This window comes from Salmo salar, chromosome 03 (assembly GCF_965601325.2).
Source record: "Salmo salar chromosome 03, fSalSal1, whole genome shotgun sequence".
Classification (NCBI taxonomy): domain Eukaryota; kingdom Metazoa; phylum Chordata; class Actinopteri; order Salmoniformes; family Salmonidae; genus Salmo; species Salmo salar.
Window position 1 is genome coordinate 64,026,802 of NC_138293.1, and position 21,233 is coordinate 64,048,034.

The window sequence follows — 21,233 nt, forward strand, 5'->3', positions numbered from 1 at the left end:
TTGCCGTGGCTGCTGTGTGTGTGTGTGTGTGTGTGTGTGTGTGTGTGTGTGTGTGTGTGTGTGTGTGTGTGTGTGTGTGTGGCATTCCTCAGTGTGACTGTTGTGTTTAGCACAGCGCTGCCAAATGGGAGGGTGGGACAGATCCCCAGCTAGATGAGCCATGGCTAAACACTAGACAGAAAAGCAGACACTAAAAGAATGCAGTGTGCCCTGCGCTATGTACACTACTCGCCTCCCTTAAAACAAATAGCCAGCTGACCTGACTGACGCAGGTCTTAATGCAGATCCTTATGTTGCACCTGAGGCTACTACTGCAGGGAGGGCTGGCAGTCTACAGTTGCATAAGCAGCATTGTAACGGCATCCTCCTCTAAAAGCAAATATAAAAACAAGGTTCTCCAACACGGGCCTATTTATCCACTTAGTAAGATGTTAAGATGCAAATGTAGCACTCGACACATTGTTACAATCACCTGCTCAGGGTGTCAGACTGAACAAGAGGACAAGCCCCCAGTAGTGTATCGTTTTGAGAGGGAGAAGGCATCCAGGCACTGTGTCCTGGTTGAAAACAAGACAGTGTGTTAGGAGATAGAGAATGAGCAGACTGGGATGTTTTCCATTAGCATGTTGTAATGCAGCCCAGATGCTTCCTGCTGGGTGGGTAGGGAAAGGCTGGTGTGACTAAGGGAACGGGGTGAAAGAGAGGAACGATGGAGGGATGAGAAAAGGCTGGGTGAAAGACGGGTCTGGTTGTGTAGCTAGCTCTGGGTGGAAACAAATGAGAGTGAAAGGGGTTGGGTGAAGAGGTTAAGGCCCCTGGACTCGGCCCCATAAAGTAGACACACTCACTCTAAACCAATTCTCAATAGACTACATGGACCAACCAGCCTGCCAACTATGACATCATTCAAAGCTGAAGGAAAACAGGACACAGGGCTCTACAGTGCGACCATTTTACTCGCATAGGCACCTAAAGATTTTGTTGTGCGACCTGGAATTTTTATTTAGAAGCACCAGTGCGCCTAGAAAAATGTAAGATTCTAGCTTAATAACCAAAAATATTTTGCATTGTGCTCCAAAATGTATTCTACATTTTACAACTTAGGCGCAGACGTGCTCCTTGTAAAAAAGGTCAGTGTAGAGACTTGCTATTCATTACCCTATAGAGAGAGGGGAAGGAGAGGGAGAGCTGGAGAGAAGTGAGATGGAGAGAGGGAGAGAAAGAGGATGGGTGCGAGTATGAGAGAGAGGAGGGGCAGAGTGAGTGAGCGAGGGAAGAGAATGTAGCATAGCAGGCAGGAGTTGAGTGGAGAGAAGCCAGGGCGCTGCACCACCAAGACCAAGCAAATGAGGCTGTGAGCTGAGCTGAACTAAAGAGGCTGAGGTGGCCTAAGCCCCACCCACACAAACACAGCTCTCTCCAGCCAGCCAGCCAGCCAGCCAACCACCCCCCCCCCCTCATCCTGCGGAGCTCCAGTCTATGCTGGGCCAGCCAATCCCTGCCTATAGAGGAAAAACATTATGAACCACAGCCAACAGCTCTGCATCCTGCACCGAGTGTTGCTGCGTGATATTCTGAAGGCCGTTTTCAGACCAAGACAGTCCTACACACAAACACAGACATGAAAGCTTGTACTAGCACAGAAGTGCAGACAGATAACATGCAAACACGTGTTTGGGCTGTCTAATGAAAGTTCACCAGGACATTACAGGCCTAAGGCAGGAGGAACTGCAGAGACAGACACGGAGTGCATTGGCTGTACTGTCTTGTCTGTCACTACTAAACTCAGAGGCTTTTATGCTCAAACCCTTGCCAGCCAACTAAAAACACCATCTGACATGAGCTGTGGTCAATCAGTGCACACAATATGCATCAATACAATTCATTCAAATAAGAAGTTAAGTGAATTACCATAGAAACCCTGAAATAACAGAAAACCAGTGTACCCCTTAAAGTAACCCAACCAGATTAGCTTTAAATTCATTTAAATAAAGTGGCAGTTAACAGGGAGAGATCAATAACAGAAATGGAGGGAGTGAGATTAACAGTTTTTAAATCTAACCAACATATTGACTGAATTACTTTGACTAAGTACTGGGGAGGGTAGAACACGAAGGCATGACATAGGCGATTATATTAGACTATACATAGCTAGATACAGACCACATCAACTTTGCAATCGTCTACGAGCACATATCCAACCCTACAGTGGCTAATATCACTGTACTAATCACCACAGCTATGAAGCCAAGACATTCTATAAATTAAGGTGAAATTCCAAACATGACAGGTGATCAAAGGCAAACACACACAGTGTGAAACTAACTTGACTCTTGATCAGTGGAACATCTGAGAAGCAGACCTGGACTCAATCTGCTACACACTTCACAGTGGAACCAAGCTGGGTACATAGGCATTCCACCATCAGACTGTCTTTTTTGGAGGAGAATGAACAGCAGCTCCCATTGACTGAGGGCAGTGTGTCTCAAGGGAGCTTGTGAGCAATGAGCATCAGTGCGTGTGTGGGGGGTGGGGGGGGTGGGGGGTGGGGGGGCATGCATTCTTCATCCCCTTCAATTTTTTTTTAAATAAAATAAAAAATAAACTCTGGCCCACTTTAGTCAAATCTGCTCTAGGCTAAATGCATCATGGCAAGGGAACAGCAGTGGCGCAAAGAACAAACACTACCACCACCCTCCTCCTCCCTCCGCCACTCCCGTCCTGTCCCAGGGTGTATTACATTATCCTTTCTACACCTAGTTCTGGCGAAGACCAGAGCAAGACCGACAGGAACAACTGTACCGGGGTCATGCACTAAATACTCTGATCCTTTCCATCTACCAGAAGAGGAAGACAGAGATCAGAAAAAGCACAGAAAATAGAAAGGAAACAGTCGAAAAGAAACAAAACAAGTACAAAATAAAACCTGGAGAAAGGTGAGGTAAAGAGGAGGAGTACCGAGAGGAGAAGAGACGGCATTAGTACACATTTGAGAAAGGAGTATGGAGAGAGAGAGAGAGAGAGAGAGAGAGAGAGAGAGAGAGAGAGAGAGAGAGAGAGACGAGTGTCTTCTTACCCTGCATGGTTTTGCCCAGTCCTTGTCCCAGCTTCCAGCCATGTTTCTGAAGCAGCCGGTGCCCAATGTTATCCTGGCAGACAGAACAGAGGAGAAAAAGACCAAAAACATTCCAATAATAAGAAACGCTTTCCCCGTGGGCACGGGTCACAAACACATACAGGACTACTATCAAATCATCACCACCTCCTACACCATGTGACACCAGTGACTTCCAGCACAGGGGGAGGTGAGGAGGGAGGGAAGGAGGGAGGGAGTGTGTAATCTCTGTACTAACATCCTCATGGCCACACTGAGGGGTAGAGAAGGAGCCTACCCTTACAGGAACTGATTAAAACCTCTAAAGCTTACAAACTGGGGATGAAGCGTCCCATGTTCTACTCGTTGTTGTAATACAGATAATATCAGCTGTCTGGGAGGTACGAGGGGAAGGAGGAAGAGGAGAAAGGAGACGGTAATATATGTATCACACGCTTATACATATATGAACCGCTATAGAGCGAGATCTATCATACACAGACAAATGGAACAAAAACGAGGTATGGAAATCTTGCGTTAACAGAAAGAGGACCAGAAACTCCAAGCTTGTTGTGATTCCATAACCAAGACAGAGGGGAGCGGCACGAAAACTATGCAGCTGTCACGAGAGAAATACAGCGAGAGGGGGAAGAGAGAGAGAGAGAGAGAGAGAGAGAGAGAGAGAGAGAGAGAGAGAGAGAGAGAGAGAGAGAAAGTGCTAAGAGGGCCTTGGGTTACCATTACAAGGCCCAGGGTTGAGAGTGTGTATGACTGTGTAGGAGAGAGGAAGACTTCAGGTGAGTGACTGAGACTGTTATAACGCTATGGGTCAGCAGTAAAACAAAGTGAAAAGCAAGACTGTCGCACCACTACAAACTACAGTACATCATCAAGCACAAAGAAAACAGAAACAATGAGATTTGTAAAAAAATTAAAAATAAAGGTTGTGTTTCAGTTGTGATTATAACTATTCCAAGCTTTTCTACTACCATTCACCAGGGTGCTGCAATCTACCAAAAACATACAAACCAACCCAAAAAAAGGATATTTATAATCACAAAGAGAGTAGATGTCAAATGTCACAAACAGAAAACCAAGTGGGAGGGATTGAAACCAAACAGTAAAACAGCATGCAGCTTTTTGTTGAAGAGTTGAACAAAAAGAGACGGTGTTAGTACTGGACTGTATATGATGATGCATATACAGAAGGGCAGGGTCAACAGAAGGCCAACGGACCAATGGTGTTAGTCTGAGATGGGCTCAAGCACAGAGGTGATGGTTGGACAGGGTCATAGTAGATTGTCTTGACAGACAGAGGGCCGTGGAAGTGGATGGAGCTGTAAGAGTGGTGGTGGGGCAGTATGGGTTAGTGCATGTGGAAGGGGTAGTGGTTGTCACACACAGAACATGCTGCATCTCCGCCCATCTGCCTTTGTCCAAGAGATGGATTTGACCAAATTTTATCGAGTCCCTGTGGTATTTCTACTCAAACTAGTACCCCCCCCCCATCTGTATAACTAAGTAAACGCTCCCCGCTTGCTTATCGTTAACTAAAATACCATTACCTAATTGGTTTGTTTTAAGCGAGTCACATAAAATATTGTTGAAATGGAAACTCCCCTCCAAAGCCACAGACAATCTCCCTCATATACAGTACTTGTTGTAGAGCCTTGCTGATAAAATACCCAAATATTTGTTTTCCTACCTTACCCCAGGGAAAAGTTGAACTGCACCACTTCCTAGCTCTGTTTGGTTGTGTTTTTCTCCTCGTCTAATTCCAGACAGGAACACCCACTAGAGCAGAGCCTGGGAATGGGGGATATATGAGCTGTATCTGTGTGCCAGTCAGATCTTCCGCTCCAAGCACAGAAGAATCCACACTGGGCCTCATATGCTGAGGAGAGGGATCGCATGTGTACTTCTAATAACCGGGGATATACATCACCTAGCATGGTGTCACCATATAAACATGTTCATGCTGGTTGCTAGACACATCAAGTCAGAGCAGATATAAATAAAAGAGGGGCTGGAGGACTACAATTCCCATGATCCTCTGCAGCCTCGTCTCTCTGCACTGCAGTGGGCTCCTCCCTGCTCCCATTGACAAAGACATACTGGGGATGCTTTTAGTTCTCACCGCAGTAGGATGGTGCTGTAGCTGCCTGCAACAACCCACACAGAAACTGGCTCTCAAGGGTTATGTAGGTTGGTGGTGGTGGGGGAAATCAAATGCAAGCCAATAGTCTGTAACCCTCCCCCAAAATAACTCTAGCTGTGTCTGTAAATTAGAATGAGGACGACCAGGTGAGGCTGGTGAGGGGGAGAAACTTCAGTCCAAAATGGCTGAGACTGATCGATGAGCCAATCAGAATGGACTGAGCAGAGTGTGAGGGCGGAGATGAGGCGCAGGCTGTGTGCTGAACAACAGATGAATGAACGCACTAAATGAAGAAGAAAACAGACAGACGGACGATGAAAAGCAACGACGGCGAGTTCCAACAGCAGTGCAAGTGGAGTGAAGGCATTTCCATACGAACCTGGCTTTAAAATACTGGGCTGTCAAAAGAACAGTCACACGTGACACAATGTAAGAAACCGGCCAGTCACTAACGCTTTCAACTGCAATTTGTTTCATAGCTTTTTTTTTTTTTAAAGAGCTAAAATCTTTATTTTGCCCTAAAAATGTTATAAAACACTGTACACAAAACAGAAATGTGGTAACTAGGCATGTCAATAAACTCACTGATTTAATGATTACTGTTAATATAGGAGAAATAAAAAGAAAATGTTATCCAAACAAGAGAAATCCACACCGAGAGTGTTGGTAGGGAGGGTAATGTGCATTGTGCGGTCATTGACACAGTGCATGGGAGGTTGAGGGAGGGCAAAACCAAATAAATAGGGGTAAAGGAAGGATGAGGTATACAGGGGGCACCATACCAGGAACCTGTGTGCGTCTTCAAACCTAGTGATGCTGACGGTGTAATTCTCTCTCTGTGTGTGTGTGTGTGTGTGTGTGTGTGTGTGTAGTAGACGCTGGCTGTGTGCGAGCCTCACACTGGGGTTCAGAAGCCCCTTGCATTATATGGCAGGTTTTTAATAGGGATTACTGCACCATCACTGTCTGAGGCCTTAACCCACAGAACAGACAGCACGCTAATCCACTTAACCAGAGAATAATGTCAGAAAAAATATCAACCAAAACTTGGGTCATATTTAATATGATTATCTCTGTGTGAGTAACTATGTGACAGTAGAAAACAGAGGGTGGCAGCCAGGCGTCACCCGCTCTCGTCCCCCTGTGGAATGTGTGTCTTGTGGAGCTGGGTCTGTTGAACAGAGCAGGGGGGCAGCTCTCCTCTTCCTTGTAAAGCTCTATTTCCAGCTCCGCTGTCCTTGGTGCTCTGTCTGTCTGCCTTGCATGCTCACATTCCTCCCTGCTGAGGCTCAGATTGGTGTGACTAAATGGAAACAACGGTCCCTGCATGGGCCTCAAGGGCCAAATAGAACAGACACCTTCCAACCAAGGCCCTGCCCTGTTAGCACCACCATATTGGAGAGCAGTTGTTACCTAACCTTGGGTCTGTTCAGTTGACCTTGAGGAGTTGTGACTTAACCGGTGGACAGACTTGGTCAGGATCACTGGATCCATGACCATCAATGACCTTAAAAACATCTAACTGACCTCGCCAGTCTGCCTCCTGCAGTGTTGGAGCTGGTGCTAAATAGATAGAGATGGAGCCCGAGGCGGGGTCAGGGTTGGAAAGGGGACGAGTGACTGATGGCAGTTGACCTTTCCCTTGGTAATCTTCCAGGGGTACATTTTCCCAAATGAATGCTGGGAGGTGGGAGTGTAACACTAACACAGCATGGAGCAGAGGAAAGACACAGCTGGTGCCTGAGAAACAGCACAGTAGTCTGTGCGTATAAGTGTGTGTTCCTCTAGGCTCTCTGTGTGTGTGTGTGTGTGTGTGTGTGTGTGTGTGTGTGTGTGTGTGTGTGTGGGGGCGAGCGAGCAAGCAATGTTGTTGCGCGTGTGGGTGGCAGTGAAAAAACACCTATACAAGGTTGATCATTTCAAAGACACCTAGAGCTCTGTTGATACATGGATGTGAACAACAACATGGCCTTTAAGCAGTCGGTACACCGTCACAGTCTGTCAGACCCACCTCATGTTGATGATGTCAGCACCTGGACCCAGAACAGAGACACCAAATGGCTGTTAGCACCCGTGATAACATACTGAGGGTGGGCTGGGGTCAGTGTGTTACTGCAGTCGTACTGCACCATGAGAGGGTGATGTATGACCTTTGACCTGTCATAAATCCCTGGGCATGTACGTTTCCTTCTAATCTGACTGAGGTTTGACTCTGAATATTGTTGTCAGTGGTGCTGTGATGTAGCTGACCCTGGCTTGGTGCAGTGTTTCAGTAGCCAAAGGTAAAAGGCCGGAAGGCATCATGTGAAATGGCACGGTGTGAAATCAATCTTCTCTCTCAAGTTTGAGGCCAGAACAGTTTGTGAACAGGTGTTTTTCAAATAGAGTTTGCTCTTGTGTGTTTGTGTGTGTCTGAGGCTGCCCACTGCATCTCTCTCTCAGGGCCAGAGATTTGGAGGAGGGAACAGGGGTAGGGGACATTGGAGAAATGGGGAGGGGAGGGGAAAAGGTGTTGTGATTAGGACAGAGTAGAGAGCTAGTACCGAATGATACCCAGTTAACACATGCAATGCAAAAAAACAATGTTAGAGAAAGAGCGAGAGAACAGAGGGGAAAGACAGAGAGAGAAAACAGATCCCAGTAAAGTACCACAGACCTCTAGCTGCCTACAGATCAGAACACACACGAGTGGCAGGGGAGGGACGCAGAGAGGCGCGGGCGCTGCACACACAGCCAGCTCCGTGACGTGAGACACGCTGACGACTGTCACTGGCCCCCGTCACCCATGACACTGCTGCTGGAGTAGGAGGAGAATGGGGGGGCTGATGTTGGTGAGTGTGTTACAGCCTTTTAAAAATCAGACAAACCTAAGTGGAACTGTGAAATTTCAAAGCTGATCAACTGCAATTTCACTGAAATTAAAGGTTTGGTGTGTGTGTGTGTAATACGCATTATGTGAGCGCATGCGTCTGTGGTTGAAGTGACAGTCCTCCCTCTCTCTCCACGTGTGTCAGGAGCTGTCGTGCTGCAGCCCGGCTCTCAGCGCCCCTCCATAGACAATAGCGCAGGAGCAACTTTACCCAGGTAGGCAGGCCACCTCTCCTGCTCTCCTCTCCACTCCTCTCCACCGCCCTCCCACAGTGAGCTCCTGAGCCAGTGAGTGGGTTGGTGCTACGTGGCTCAGCTTGGTTTGGTCAATCCGCCCACCATGACAACCCAACAGGGTCTATATATGAGTCATATGAAGGCCTATGGAGAAATGGTCAGGGCCAGACAGGAGTTTCTCCCTCACATTTCATAAAGGAAGCCTTTTTTAGCTTGGCTTAGTAATGCTTTCAGAGCAGCAGGATAACAGCAGAGCTAGGAGAAGGACAGACTGGCCTTGCTGTTACCGCTGTTGTTACTGCTGCTGTCTATGTGCCTCACAACAGAACAGACACAGGATTATTTACACCAGAGTGCCTGGCTGAATAATTTGGCTTTGTTACAGCTACATGCTTAAGGCTAGCTCTCAACGTCTAGCGGTATAGTTGTGTGGGTGTGTGGCGTTTCCATGTAGACTGGCTGTATATACTTTCAAACAAAAGCCTAAAAACCCTCCTCGTACCTACTTGTAAATAAAGCTTTATTTATCAATGCAGCTGGAACTCTCAATGCAGCTGGGCTAAGATACTGTTCTGCTGTGCCTTGAGATGCTCAGAATCAGATCAATAGTTGGAGTCAGGGGACATCCACTATGCCCTGAGGAGGAGAGGGGATAGACGTTGTGGAGACAAGAGTGGAGTTCAGGCCTGCTTCAGAGAGCGAGAGAGACACGGAGAGAAAGAGATGGAAGGGGGAGCGAGAGAAAAGAGCTGCCTGCGATATTATCCATGTGCCTCGTCAGCGAAAAATGCAGTCCCAGTTGCACAAGCACCATGCCAGCACAGAATGACAGAGGGTACTGTACACCGAATCACTGTGTAGTAGAGAGAGAAAGAATTGTTTGAACATAGATGCATGAAAAGAACAGAGAGAAGATTGATTGAGAGAGCAGAAAGACGTAGAGCGATGTGAAGATAGAGTGACAGAGAGACAGTAAGAGAAGCGTTACAAGGAAACCCTAAAAGATGGGAGTAGGAAAGCAGAGCGTGCAAATACAAACCGGGTCATTGCTGCTTAGCTAATAGGGGCCAATTCGCTGCAGGAGAGAAATGTCGAACACCCCAAGTTGTGTACAATACTGTAATGTTCTGAGACAACTGTCCTATATACACACACACACACAGAGTACACAAACTCCACACACACAAGTACTAAACATACACTTCCATCTCCAAACCTACACCTTTTCAATTCTCTTCTCTTGATGTGGAGTGGATAAGGCTCCGACTCCCTTTCCAAATCAGGTCAGAGCAGAACAATCAGACCACATCTGATTCGCCTGTCCCCCCCCCCAGTGTGTGTGTGTTGTGAACATGTATGCGAGTATGCAATTGTGTGCTACAATTCTAATCTTGTTAGCCCAGAGAGTGTTAGATATGATTTTATTCATCAACAGGACCCCTTGTGAGTATGTCCATCTCATGATAGTGCTTCAGTGGCTAGGGTGCTAGCAAGCTAAAATTAACTATGGGAGAGTGTGTGTGTGTGTAAATATATAAGAAGAGTTTGTCTGTGTGTGTGTGATGAGATGTTTGTAGAGGGGGCTAGAGGAGGTTTGTACAAATGGCCTTTATTGCTAAATAGCCACGGTGTAATTTAGCACCGAGGGCAAGGGAGGCAAACAGGGATTAGTAATCTTCCACTACTAAACTCAGGGACCTCACGCTTCCCTAGAGGACATACACAAATGACATTTTACTGTACACTGCCCTTTTAACAGAGTGATTGGAAGGTATTTAAACTATAGACTGGTAACAGTGCCTTATCCACTCCACTCTAACAATCTGGTGAACTAGTGCCTGGATGACTGAAAACGGGCTTAAAAAGACAGACGCACATTCAGAGTTAAGAGCTACGATTAAAGTCAAATATAATAATGAATAATGAAAATATAACCCTATTCATCCAGCTAAGAGCTATCACACAGGAAATGGCACAGGAAGCAGAGGGCTTGGGAAGGGAGGGGGTCTACAGTGATTCTACTGATTGGGTAGGGAGAATGGGTTGTCAAGGGAACACTGGGTGAGGCTCTTATTCCTCTCTCTCTGGACCAATAATCCATTCTCTCACACACACACACACAGTTTCAAGTTGGGCTTGTCCAAAAAAGTGCAGGGGTGAAGGATGCGGCCTTACCGATTCTATGGGCTTGTCCAGGGATGCCTGCTCCAGCTCCAACTGGCCCTCTTCATACTGGTCAAAGTGATTTCCCCCCTAGGAGAGAAGACATGGGGACAGAGGGTTAGACACCAGACAGCTAAGACACACAGAGAGAGAGAGCGAGCGTGAGAGAGCGCGAGCGAAACAGCGAGAGAGAGAGAGAGAGACAGAGCGCGAGAGAGAGCGCGAGAGAGAGAGAGAGAGAGAGAGAGAGAGAGCGCGAGAGAGAGAGACAGAGCGCGAGAGAGCGAGAGAGAGCGCGCGAGAGAGACAGAGAGCGCGAGAGAGACAGAGCGCGCGAGAGAGACAGAGCGCGCGAGAGAGACAGAGCGCGAGAGAGACAGAGCGCGAGAGCGACAGAGAGCGCGAGAGAGAGAGAGAGAGCGCGGAGAGAGAGAGCGCGAGAGAGAGAGAGCGCGAGAGAGAGAGAGAGAGACAGAGCGCGAGAGAGAGAGAGAGAGAGAGCGCGAGAGAGACAGAGAGCGCGAGAGAGACAGAGAGCGCGAGAGAGACAGAGAGCGCGAGAGAGACAGAGCGCGCGAGAGAGACAGAGCGCGCGAGAGAGACAGAGCGCGAGAGAGACAGAGAGCGCGAGAGAGAGAGAGAGAGCGTGAGAGAGAGAGAGAGCGAGAGAGAGAGAGCGCGAGAGAGAGAGAGAGAGAGACAGAGCGCGAGAGAGAGAGAGAGAGAGAGAGAGCGCGAGAGAGACAGAGCACGAGAGAGAGAGCGCGAGAGAGAGAGCGCGAGAGAGAGAGACAGAGCGCGAGAGAGCGAGAGAGAGCGCGCGAGAGAGACAGAGAGCGCGAGAGAGACAGAGAGCGCGAGAGAGAGAGAGAGAGCGCGAGAGAGAGCGCGAGAGAGACAGAGCGCGCGAGAGAGAGAGAGAGAGAGCGCGCGAGAGAGACAGAGCACGAGAGAGAGAGAGACAGAGCGCGAGAGAGAGAGAGAGAGAGAGCGCGAGAGAGACAGAGCACGAGAGAGAGAGCGCGAGAGAGAGAGCGCGAGAGAGAGAGACAGAGCGCGAGAGAGCGAGAGAGAGCGCGCGAGAGAGACAGAGAGCGCGAGAGAGACAGAGAGCGCGAGAGAGAGAGAGAGAGCGCGAGAGAGACAGAGCGCGAGAGAGAGAGAGAGAGAGAGCGCGAGAGAGACAGAGCACGAGAGAGAGAGAGAGAGAGCGCGAGAGACAGAGCGCGAGAGACAGAGCGCGAGAGAGAGAGAGAGACAGAGCGCGAGAGAGACAGAGCGCGAGAGAGAGACAGAGCGCGAGAGAGAGAGAGCGCGAGAGAGAGAGAGAGCGCGAGAGAGAGAGAGAGCGCGAGAGAGAGAGAGAGCGCGAGAGAGAGAGAGAGAGAGAGAGCGCGCGAGAGAGAGAGAGAGAGAGAGAGAGCGCGAGAGAGAGAGAGAGACAGAGCGCGAGAGAGAGAGAGACAGAGCGCGAGAGAGAGAGACAGAGCGCGAGAGAGAGAGACAGAGCGCGAGAGAGAGAGACAGAGCGCGAGAGAGAGAGACAGAGCGCGAGAGAGAGAGACAGAGCGCGAGAGAGAGAGACAGAGCGCGAGAGAGAGAGAGACAGAGCGCGAGAGAGAGAGAGACAGAGCGCGAGAGAGAGAGAGACAGAGCGCGAGAGAGAGAGAGACAGAGCGCGAGAGAGAGAGAGACAGAGCGCGAGAGAGAGAGAGACAGAGCGCGAGAGAGAGAGACAGAGCGCGAGAGAGAGAGACAGAGCGCGAGAGAGAGACAGAGCGCGAGAGAGAGAGACAGAGCGCGAGAGAGAGAGACAGAGCGCGAGAGAGAGAGACAGAGCGCGAGAGAGAGAGACAGAGCGCGAGAGAGAGACAGAGGAAAATGTAACAGTCTGCAAAAGACAAACTCCTGTTTCTGTGTTCCCTTGATGGAAGTGAAACCATTTCAGTTCCCAAGAGGCTAAAACATTTAAAAATTAAACAGAAACCACACAATCAAATAGGTGATGAAATGGACATGTTAAAACACATTTAGATGCCTACCAAAGACACACATTAATGCACGCACACACACTGTTGAGATAAGGTTCTTTACTGCCTAAGTTTGACAGTTGAAGAGCACCATATCTTACAAGACAGATGGAAACCTAATGTTCACCCTGAGTGGCTAAACCGGTTACAGTGGTACAAAATAATAGGCTAGAGTGTGTGTGTGTGTAGCTATATTACCACTACATTTCAAAATGCCATGAGGCCAGTGCAGAGATCTAACCCATTTCACTTCACTGTCTGCAATGAGGGGGAACAAATTGGGGAGCTAGAATTAATTGAGTTGTTTGTATTTTTCAGGGCAGCAGGATGCAAAAACGAGGCATCCTATTTGTATGAGACAGGGTCCTTGACTTGAGGACGACATGGACGAGATGAGTAATGAGTGTGTCACTCCTTCCAGAAGGTGGGTGTTCTATATAGTCTCTGTTCCCAGACAAGACACATTACCCCTCAAAGCAGAGGCAGCAGAAAGGCACATGAAGGTCACCTTGGAAAGCAGATGCGATTCCTCTTTGACCTTCAACCTGCTGAGACTGCCTTGTGTCTTCCAGTCATTCAATGTTCTTTCAATGTGTTTCTTTAGACTGACTGAAAGCCACTGTTCCAATGTTTTCAATAATACAGAGATCCTGAGGCCCATATCCCTTTGCTCTGAGTATATTTGATGCTTGGGTTGAGCTGCGGTACTGACTTCAAATGGTTTTAGACGACTGAGGTAGGGCTATACGCTGACCTTTTGTTACGAGGAGCATGTGTGCGCCTAAGTTTAAAAATGTTGGCGCACCCAGTGAAATTTAGGAACACAATGACAAATATTTGAGTCAAATCGTGGCACTGTAGAGCCCCGTGAGGCTTATTGAGTTTAACACACAACCTCAGAAGGATCCATTTCTAATAGCTTCTTATTACAGAACATCAAGCCTAAGTGGGTTAGAACCTGCGGGACGTCTTCTGATGAGACTCTGAAGTCTGTAGAGGCGGCCGCCAGCAGCAGTGACTGTCTACTCACCTACTGAGCCTACTACCGCTTCATCTTTCCAACTGGGGGATCCACTGAAGAACACAGATACTAGCCTAACTACAATAGATCATGGTATTGTGGCTCAAACCTTCAGGGCAAAACAAGGATTAAATTCAAACGGATCACCTGTTCCCTTATTTCTAACCAGACAACATGATTTATACCACAGTAAAGCTTTACATGAGATCCAATGATGACACTAGCCTGACCGATTTAAAAACCGGTACAAATAACCCTCAAACCGCTGTCCGAGCCCACATTAACGGGTCATTATTTTAGTTGGAGGGCATGTTTGCTTTGGAGTTTTCCATTAGGAAGAGGCAGTTCCTTATAACAGAGCGAAGGGAGGGGGATATTTACCATTTGGGACACACAACTCTTGATTTTCTGAAGTGATCAGAATGCCTAATGTGTAACCAGCTGCAGCTCCTGCAACAATCTTCCCACTGCTGCCTGCTGGTCCTCTCATCTCCCCTCCGTCTCTGGTCTAATTCCACCACTCACAAAAGCAATATAAATATTTTGGCATTAAAAACAAATAAACATCCATCTAAACTTGTAACTGAGGGTTCCCGCTACCACTGCCTACACTGAAATGGACGTTTACCTTCGAATGACCCCACATTAGGGGAAGTCTGCTGCTCAGACCGAGTCTGATGGTAGAGACATGAAAGAAGAGAGACTGGGTGGCTGCTCCGAATACTGAGCAGTATGCTCTGCATAGTGTTATAACATGCAACATGCCTGAGCCCCAATGACAATTTAGTCTAAATCAATGGGCTTTCTATTAGATGGGTGGGATGAGACTGTGTACACAGGCGGAAGTTAAACCGACTGTCAGTGGATCTCTGGGTGTTCCATGTGCAGTGTTGCTTGGCAGCGGGCTCTCGTGTAGACCAAGAGAGAAACACCTGGCGAATACTGAGCGACTGGGTATCCTGGACTAGAGAGCATTTTAACTCCATTGTTACATATTTTGATATTATTTTTGACATTACATCGTATCTACAATATCGCAATATTATTTTTGCGCTAGTTGGCTGTACCTGCACCAAAACTCCAGTAAAAAAAAAAATATAATTGAAATCGCAATACATATTGAATCATGAGATTGACAATATATATTGTCACGGCACCTAGGCTAAGTACTGTGATAATATCGTATCGGGAGGTCCTTGGCGATTCCCAGCCTTACTAAGTAGCGTAACATACATCATCATCATCTAACAAGAGTTAAGAAGCATCAGAAAATCACCCTTAGTTTCAATCCAATGGAGCAACTTTTTAGCCACATGACTCAGAAGAACAGTGGGCTTCCACACTCACAAGCAGACCCCATCTTACAAGCACTGGAACATAAGGCCTGCCCTAGGGCTCCCCACCAGAGAGCCAACACTCTACTCTCAGCAGGAGCCAGTAAGGCAACCATACATGGGCTCTGAGGTCCCCACTGGGACACCCAAATCCTAGATGAAGCGTTTCTGCACCCTGATCACATCATCAATCCGTTGAAAAGTGCAGACGGCTTCATTGTAAATCAAACACAAAACATTTCGTTTTCCTCTCAAAAACCCAAGTGCTGCAGAGTTTACATGACAAACATGGGTCACTCGGGACATGAATGTCCAGTCTCATTGTCCTTGCTCATCAAGCCACCCTCCCCAATTCCCCCTCATATTCTTTAACGAAAGGGGAAAAAGCTGGCCTCGGCAGCATTTGAGGAATGAGCTCTGACCAGAGAAGGCAGATTGGAGAGTGCCACACTTCCCCCCGGGGTCTGTATTCACCAGAACCATTCAAGCCCATAATCCCAGGATCACATACCATCCAACCACCACATAGCTGATCAGGTAGGGGAGTATTGGAGGTACGATAGACAGCTTGTTCTGTGGTCTACATTCATAAAAGAACAATTGAAACCCCTCATTATTTCTGGGAAATCAAGCCAACAACTGCATCAAGGGAGAGTGTTGTAGTGTTGAGGTAGTGTTGTTCTAATGGGAGAAAATAACCAACTGGGTGTCTGGGCACAGCTAGAAGAAACCCACTATGACGGAACCCAGGACAGCAGAAAGTTCACAAAATCTTTGAAACCCTGAGTGTTTAGAGAGACAATAGATCATGGAAATGCAGAATGCTCCAGAGGGAATGAAGGCAGCAGACTGGCTTGGCGGGGATTGGCTCTGGCTGTGTGAGGCTGGGCCGACCTCATGCCTCCATCTTTTGCTCCTCACAGGAGGGAGCATGGTGTGAGGAGGCCTCATTGGGCCTCTGGCTGGCAGACTGCATGCTGGGAACAGCTGGTCTGGAGCAGTCTTCACTGGGCTCTGAGGCCACACAACAGACTGTGTGTGCTGGTGCTGCCTCTCCTATTCCTAACCCCCACCCCACCCCACGGCAGCTGCACAGGATGCCCAGCCACAGACACAGATCTGTAGACACCATAAGAGTGGCCAGTGGCTGTCCACACTAAAACAAAGATAATATTGTTGAAGTGCTGTTTCTGGTCCAGAGAAGCTGACGACCATGCTGACCACTAGGTAACCAACAGTTTGGAAATAGAAATCTCCTGTAATTTCCTTGTTCTACATTCTTGATCTGGTATGTTATCTTGGATCATTCAATCAGGTCTTGGATGAGGGCAGCGTTAAAGAGCACCCAAAGGCAAATAGAAAACTTCCCGTCCAAAAATAGGTGCTGCACTCACTTAGAAAAATAAGCCCCTAGTCTCATCTGTCAAAATGTCTCACTTAAGGGCTGCTAAAAACACTCAGGGAATGTGTCAAGTTAGACATGGTTTAAATAAAAACTACATTGATCACAGGCTTATAATTATCAAAACACCCCAAAGAACAAACAGGGATAAAACAGGGCCGTTAGCATAACGTGTTCTAAGCCTCATTAGGAGAACAGAATTCTGCAGGGTTCAGGAACAGAAGAAGAAAACCAGTATGAAACACAAACAGCTTTTCATAACCAGCATGAGACAGGGACATGACTGATGTGTCATTTTTGCAGACGGTTAGATTTGCTTGCAAGGGCATGTGAGAGCAGAGCAGGGGGATTTAGGCGAGTTAATGGGAAATGTTCAACATTCAATTGCGCAGTGTAACCTGCAGCGACAACCCCCCAATCTCTGCCTTCTCTCACACCCTGCAAAAGGTGAAGTGTTGGCATGAATATTTAAGAAACATCTTGAGCTAAATTCATTCATTCACCAAATAGGCCACAGGTATTTGAGATGGAAGTATGCCACAGACATTCATTGGAGGACTGAAGGGCAAGACATAATTCATCACAGACACAGCCAATAAAAAAAGTAAATGTAGGCTATATCAAAGCACACCATTTAATCATTTTCTGTATCACGAACACCTTATATTTGCAGAGTCATATTACCTTGGGACCTAGCGAGCATTACTGACTGTGGCAGGACTCTTTTGGAAACACTCGCTCTCTGACAATGAACAGAAAACACTATGCAGTGTACAATAGACTGGTAGTATACATCCATGGTCCTGCTTTATATAGCCTAGTAGTTGACTTTACTATAGGGTGGTGACAGAGCAACACTTTGGCCTCTGCACTATTTATGGGCACCATACAAAAATAATGACTGTCCTTTCCATTACTGTATACATAATCCCAGCATGTCACTTGTAGACATCGCACACATTTCACAAGAGTTTGAGCGTTTTCTACGGTCAAGGACAAATGTGAGTAGCAGACAACCAAAGCTGCTTGTGGGTAGACAGCTCCAGCTGCCCACAAATACAAGCATAAGCACAGACCGGTGCCAACAGCAACTAAAGTAGGGTACAGTAAAACAACACAGCCATGAAGGCAAGCAGATCTTTTGCCAGACCTTTGGGCAGCTCTAACCCAAGGGAATTAGTTTGAAAAGTATGTAGGTTATCCCAATTTGACGCATTGTAACATGATCATTGCAGTGGTAGGTTGCCAAAATATAAGAAACTGGCACAGGACGTGCACATTTTTGACAGTGGCACACAATTCAGCACAACTTGTCCCACAATACAGCTGCCCTGCTCGCCAGGTAGGTGAACTGTTGCCATTTTGAACCATTTCATGTGTCAAAGTACAAACTCTGCCTTCCCGGCGGGCCCAGAGAGCAAATCAAGTGCACTATAGGCCTAACACTGGCCAATGGGATGGCTCAGATGACCATGTCTGCAGAAACGTAGCAGGCATAAAAGAAAGCTACAGCAAAGTTGATACTATAAGATTTCAAAATGTTTAAAACTATGACTAGAGAGAAACTGTCAATGAATACAGCAAAGAACTGCTGTTTTCATGAGTGAGTTCATGTTCAAGTTCTGACTCAGCACTATCAACATGTTGTATTTAACACTTTTAAGCCATAAAATGAAGTTTTTCCTATTTCCACTCAGCGCTACAACAAGTACTGCAGCAGTAATGAATGAGTAGGAAAATGTATCTATGGGCTTGCGTTGTTGTTATTATTAGCGGTTTGGGTCTTTTTTAATATCAAGGAATATTTCACTTTCTCTGTTCATAGGAGTAACAACATGAATTTGTGCATGAGGCAGAAGTAATGGGGTGTGACTCAAGTTTTGCTATCAGCTGGTAGACAGTGTCACTTTTTGGTCAGTGGAGGAAAGGGAAAGCGGAGGGATGTTGAGAGGCAGACCCTCAGGTTGCTGCCCTCTCCCTCCACTGAGACTGACCAGATTGCAGGCACCATCAGCCCAGTAAAATAAAAAGCAAACTATTTAAATGTATGCTCACTCAGCTGTGCTTCACAAGTAATCTATTACCGACCGATGTGATCATGTAGCCTACCTCCATTTTTTTTTTATATATCTTTTTTAAATGGCCCCAACAATTTCCCTGCACTGGCAGGGAAATTCAAGCAAAGCCAATGTGTGGTGATAATGTATTGGGCCTAGCTTACGGCAAAACCTCATTGCTACAGTACTGTTTTTAATCAGTTAATTTTGCAAGGGTTTACATTTAAGTCATGTTAGATCTCAGGTTGCATTTTGACTCAAAGTGATCTTGACTCAGAAAGGGTTGATGACCACTGTTCTAGAGTTTTCCCTGTTAACACTATCAACAAACCCTTTACTGTGGCAAATGTGTTCGAATCAATGCAATAGCCACTTTCAATTCAACATACCGAAACAAAACAAACTATGCAAGAGTTTTTGTTGTAGGCAGAACGCATCGGAGTAGGATTCTATTGCATTGACACACACTACTCCGCTCGTACTCTACACAGACCGGTGCGGCACAAACAATCAGAGCTGCAGTAGGCCTATATGCAATTAGACCATTGACATACAGATCTGTGCCATTTACTTTGAACTGGACTGTGTTTGCAGCATGAGCGGTCGTGAGTAGATGTGCTTGTTTTGAGATCAAAGCTAGAGCTGCATGTAGCTTTGTTCTTCCTACAAGAGAACAAAACATGTACATTTCTAGACATTTTTGAAACCCGAGTCAGGTAAAGAGCTTTATTTATGTCTTAAAGGGGCACTATTGTATTTTGAGACCGGCTTGAATAAGCTAAGTAGCCAATAGGCAGAGGGTAGCATAACTTGTCTGATGATCTTTAATAATGGTATGGGGATAATAATGCATTTTGTAAAAGTGGTTTCTTGGATCAAACACAACATTTTCAGTCACCTCCTTGTCCTAAGCACAAGTGGATAAACATGTTAATGTCAAGCCTTGTATATTTATTTTCAAAAGGCTCATGGAATGAAGACCTACAATGAACACCAGACATTGGCTGCTACTGTAGGCTGAATGATTGAACAGCTATTTCCATGTTAAAATGTTATGGGATGCATTTTCTCCATTGTTTTGGTGGTAGGACACACTGGTAGGACACACTGGTAGGACTACATTATGATCAAATAGCCATAGTTGCCTAAATTACCACTGTTAAAATTGCAATTTAAAGCAGGTACAGCCTCAGTGTTCACAGTAAACACGTACGGGAAGTTGCACAGAATTTTCACAAAGTTCAAGTTTGCGCTCAGCTGACCTGAAATTTGCTCAGAGCTTAAAAACATTTAAGGGAACATTGCTGAAGACCACAACATAACCAATGACATTTTTTATTATAAATACTCTATGTATTCACTGGCAACCGAGGCCGAAATTACACACAGGAAGACCAACGGATTATAAGGGTGACGTCAGTCGCAGGCAGAAACTGGACAGGACACCAACTCAACCACATCCTGTCTTGGGTTTCAGACAAGCTAAGCAATAAGCCAACGAATCTGAATACATTAATTGCATTTGGTGAGGTTAATAGTTAGTGTTGTGGTGCTGCCAGCAATACAGAAAGTTGTAGCCCATTAGATGTAACATGCCAAGAAATGCGTGAACTAGTTGGCATAACTGGTAAATCCGACATCAGCAGAACAGAAGCAAAACACATACCCAGCATTGTCGAGCAACTGAGAAGGGAATCCGCTAACCGTATATGTACCCTACTAGTAGTTAACAAAAGCGAATACATTGTGGGTGCAGGATTCACCAACAAGCGGCGTAACTAGCTACAGTAGCTAACTAGCTGCACATGATACATGTAGTTAGCGCTAACATTACACATATTCTCAACTCGCCCGAATGTTGCACAGCCAGGTATGGTATGTAGTTCCATTGATGATGGCTACAGTACAGTAGAACCCATGTTTCCTACTTACGAGCTCTGACTTTGCTGATAGCTACAATGAGGAAAATGTTACTATGACTGTGATGTATTTGTCCCACCTAGCAAGCTACCTTAGGATGAATGTACTAACTGTAAATCGCTCTGAATAAGACCGTCTGTTAAATGTACATTGTCATTGTTGTCATTGTCAGCACCAACAATGTGACAGCTAGCCAGCCAACTAATGTTAGCTAGCTCGATGTAGTTAGCTCATTTCCCCAAGGTCACTCGGTTTACTTTGTCAAAATTACTATTATTATTTTGTATCCACTAAGCACGTGCTTAGAATTGGTAGTTGTGGGTTCAATGCATTGCTTGCTAGCCAAGACGAGCTCGAGAGCAATACAACTCGTCGAACACTGGACTATCAAGTTGCTGCTAACTAGCCTAGCTAGCATACCTTTGAACCTATTACAGACTCCTGATTCGTTTCCAAATGTGTTAAGGTGCACAATTATTCTCGGATATTATTTATACTATATTGTGTTTAGTTGCTAAATATTTGATTAATATTACCTGGAAATCACGTTCTTCGTTGAACCTAGAAAATCTGTCAGCCATTTTCTGTACGCAGCAGCTTCTTTCGTTTCTTGGAATGCTGGACTTGGAAACGCCTACTGAGTTACCAACAAAGCAACTGTCCAATTGTAACTTGCAAATGCTTTGATTGACGTATACTTTGAAACAATGTAGCACATTTGTAAAACAGTGTAACTTATTGTTATTAAGCGTACCCAAGCATATTAGCTGGTTCCTAAACCAGCAACGGGCACCCTCATATGACAATCTAGGTAATTTAGTTTAGACTACATTTATACCCACACAAATGCCCACTCATGTACACTTTGTTAAATTAGAAATATTATTATTTTACTTTCAGCTGTCGAAAGAGAGCAGTAAGCTATACATTACATTATTACTTTGTTATT

General features: G+C 46.2%; 1 protein-coding gene across 10 annotated transcripts in view; it reads right to left on the reverse strand.

Annotated features, from left to right (window-relative positions):
* LOC106601128 (G patch domain-containing protein 8) overlaps positions 1-20,907 on the reverse strand; it is a 37,630-nt gene extending 16,723 nt beyond the window's left edge. For 2 of the 10 annotated variants that reach the window (XM_045715037.2, XM_082973677.1), the window contains exons 1-4: positions 20,821-20,891; positions 10,533-10,610; positions 5,632-5,650; positions 3,077-3,149 (exon numbers count right to left, since the gene is read on the reverse strand). In XM_045715037.2, the coding sequence (XP_045570993.2) occupies positions 3,077-3,083 (7 nt within the window). In that variant the 5' untranslated portion in view covers positions 3,084-3,149; positions 5,632-5,650; positions 10,533-10,610; positions 20,821-20,891. The other 8 variants (XM_014193080.3, XM_045715039.2, XM_082973676.1 and 5 more) reach the window with 7 other exon arrangements.
* Between the last annotated feature and the right edge of the window lie 326 nt (positions 20,908-21,233).